The sequence below is a fragment of the Diaporthe citri genome (genome assembly GCF_014595645.1).
Source record: "Diaporthe citri strain NFHF-8-4 chromosome Unknown scaffold_9, whole genome shotgun sequence".
In the NCBI taxonomy this organism is placed as follows: Eukaryota; Fungi; Ascomycota; class Sordariomycetes; order Diaporthales; family Diaporthaceae; genus Diaporthe; species Diaporthe citri.
The window spans coordinates 3,041,969-3,045,230 of NW_025064854.1; the positions used below are offsets into that span (position 1 = coordinate 3,041,969).

Consider the following 3,262-nt stretch of genomic DNA (forward strand, 5'->3'; position numbering starts at 1 on the left):
GTCCCAAAAGGGACATCGAGTGCCGAGGCTACGCGGTGGTGTGTAGCTTTTCACTTGGTATGCTGACGGCCTACAGGATTTGCTACATCACCATGGGGCTGGTATTGGATGTCACTGATTTTGACCGGTCGATCCACAGCATGGCTTGCGCGGACACAGACAGTCGGATTCGCTTGTATATAAACTTGAAGTTGGATCGATGAACACCGCGTCTATTGTCTCACAGTCTGCGCGCTGTTGCAGCGATTACAAAACGACAGTATGAAATGACTGACATCAAGACAATATTGACCGACAGTGGCAACGGCTGGTCTGCCAGTACAAAGACCCTGTTCCCAGGCGACGAGAAGTTCGCTGAGGCGACGACGCGGTGGGCCATCTACAAGCCCCCGACCTACATGGCCTGTATCAGCCCAGGCACGGAGGAAGACGTAGTCAAGGTGGTGCGTTGGTCCAATCGACTCTGGGAATTTCAAAGCCCAACAAGTCACCCTTTCTTGCCTTTCATTTCTTTTGTCTTAGCCAAGCGACTGGGATGAGAATTAACCTAATGATGCACCACTAGGTTAAACTCGCAGCGAAGCATAATATCCCATTTCTTGCCACTAGCGGACGCCACGGCTATAGCGCTGCGCATGGCAAGCTTCAGAATGGTCTCTCCATGGACCTTCGACGTCTGAACAGCATCGAACTGGACACGAGCTCGGAAACATTGACGGTGGGAGGCGGTGTGACCACAGGCGAGGTGCTTGACCCACTCTTTGAGGCAGGCTTTGAACTTCGTAAGTGAACTTGCCGGGGCTTGCAGGCGAAGGGTACTACACATGCTGATGTGGCTGATGCTTGGGAAAACAGCGACGGGATCATGCTCGGCCACCGGGATCGTGGGCACGACACTGGGTGGCGGTGTAGGCCGCTATTCCGGCATCTACGGGCTGCTGATCGACTCGCTGATACCTCTCCGGGTGGTGACGGCAGCGGGCGTGACGGTTGAGGCGTCGGCCACGTCGGAGCCGGACCTGTTCTGGGGCATGCGTGGAGCCGGGGCCAACTTGGGCGTCGTGACATCGGCGACATACCGGATTTACCGGATCGCCGACGACCCGCATTCACGGGGCAACGTGACCAACATCGACTTCGTGCTCCCGGCAGCCATGGCACCGGCCTATTTCGATATGCTGGAGACGCACTTTGGTGGAGACCGCTTGCCTCGCAAGCTCGCCCCTGCCTCCATCGTCATGTTTGACCCGGAGCACGGAGCGCCCCAGATTCTTGGCACATGGGCTTACATGGGGCCCGAGGATCATGCCCGTCGTGTCATTGCCCCCTTGCTGGCACTGGGACCACCTGTCATCGTCATTCAGAACATTCCCACCAACAAGCTTTTACACACAGCGGGCTTTGGCTTCGTTCCCCTGGTCCAGCGCGACAGCGCCATCCGCAGTGCGTATTCGGCCAACATGAAAAAGATTTCAGGTCCGGCTTTGCTGGATGCCTTCGAGAATATGCGCGCACTGTACAACGCTCACCCGGACGCCCGCGCCAGTTCTATCGAGATGGAACATTTCCCTAATCAGGCCATGGCCGCCGTTCCAGACGAGGAGACGGCCTACCCTTGGCGGGACGCCAGGAATAATATGTATGTTGGTAAGCCCGGTAATGACTTATTTAGAGTCAGGCTAACAAGAAGTCTCCCACTCATAGCATCTGCCTCTTTAGCTGGCAAGACGTAGACAGCGGTACAGCCCGGGCTGTGGCCCAGCTCGGTTGCCAGCTCCGCACCAGCTTGTCCAAGGCGGGCGGCTACGGCGATGACGCTGTCTATGTCAGCTACTCGCAGGGCGATGAAACGCTCGAGCAGATCTATGGTCGCAGGAAGTTGCCTCGCTTGGCGGCCTTGAAGAAGACTTGGGACCCGAACAACGCCTTCGATTACAATATCTCCCTGCCTACTGAATACCATCGCTGAGCCAGCCCCTGGGTTGGGTATGCACATCCCTGGCTTGGCCCAGGAGTAAGAAAAAACGACAGGGACTGTGTAAAAGCAGAGTGCGATATTTTATGCCAATCACGACTTTATTTAGATAGGTTGTCATCGTCCATGGACAACGATTGGCGTCCAACGCATGTTCGACCATTGCAGACGTTTCAACACACCATTTTCGTGATTCAGGCTATTTGAGCACTACCCACATTTACAAGCCACAAAGGAAACTCAACAAACCATACCCTCACCTTAAAGACTCCTGTTCAAGTATGCCTAGGGTCTAGCTAAGTTGCTATTTTCCAAGAGACAATCTCGTGTTCCTAAATACTGTCCGGCATCTTCTCTCCCTTACTTTTCCCCCTATATTGAACAGTGCCCTCAAATGGCTTCTCCCAGCTCTGCTTATCCTTGACAAAGCTTTCCCATTCTGGCTCACTGTGTGAGCCAGAATAACTTGTTAGAAACATTCGACACATTCGGATCCGAGCATTATTAATTAGTGACTGGAGAAGATGTGTGTAAACTTACGGAACATCGGAATAGATTCCCAATTTAAGTATGATCATGTCTTTATATAATGGTGTCTGGCTGAAGATAGGACACCCGCATTTCCCGCAGAAGCACCTATTCAACGGGGTTCCGCTCAATGTTTCTGGATCCTATATGTTGGTTGCTGGGATTAGTGGGAACATCCAATCTTGATGTCTTTGATAGTGGACATAGTCTTCATACCGCATAGACTTTCAACCCGTACTTCCCGTTAGGAAATTCGACCTTAGCTTCCTCTATCAGGAGATTGGCGCCGACTAAGCAGCAGTACAGGCGACAGTCAGCTTGCGCCTCAAGCCTAGCCTAGAGTCGGACTGAGGGACTGGGGCCGTACAGATCCCGCCGGCTACTTTGCGGCAGTTTGCACAGTGGCAGATGTGCCCACGGCGCCTCCCAGAGAAGAGTTCATCGTCGTTCACGCGGACTTTCACCGCTACATGGTGAGGGCAGCTCGTCAGCCAGTCCGTACATTATCTTCTGGAGATGCAGACATACCTTTACAGAGACACTCGCCTTCCATCTGATTGTGACAGCCGATTTCCAGTCAGCAGTGACGCTGCGTGGTTCTATATTTCGTCGTGCGACAAATAAGGTGTGGTATGATCGCTCTTATTATCTCATAAATGACAGCGCTAGGACAGAAGACGTCTTTTGTTGGAAATACCGACCAAACTGCGGGGCAAAACTAGTCTGACAAAAACCCAAGACACTATTTCCAAAGACAAC

General features: G+C 52.9%; 1 protein-coding gene across 1 annotated transcript; it reads left to right on the plus strand.

The window, feature by feature from the left end:
- Nucleotides 1-266: 266 nt before the first annotated feature.
- INS49_015921 (uncharacterized protein) lies at nucleotides 267-1,969 on the plus strand (the record flags this gene model as incomplete). Its single annotated transcript, XM_043176599.1, has 4 exons — nucleotides 267-443; nucleotides 566-782; nucleotides 856-1,647; nucleotides 1,746-1,969. The coding sequence occupies 4 exons, from the start codon at nucleotides 267-269 to the stop codon at nucleotides 1,967-1,969; spliced, it is 1,410 nt and encodes a 469-aa protein (XP_043020054.1).
- Nucleotides 1,970-3,262: the final 1,293 nt, after the last annotated feature.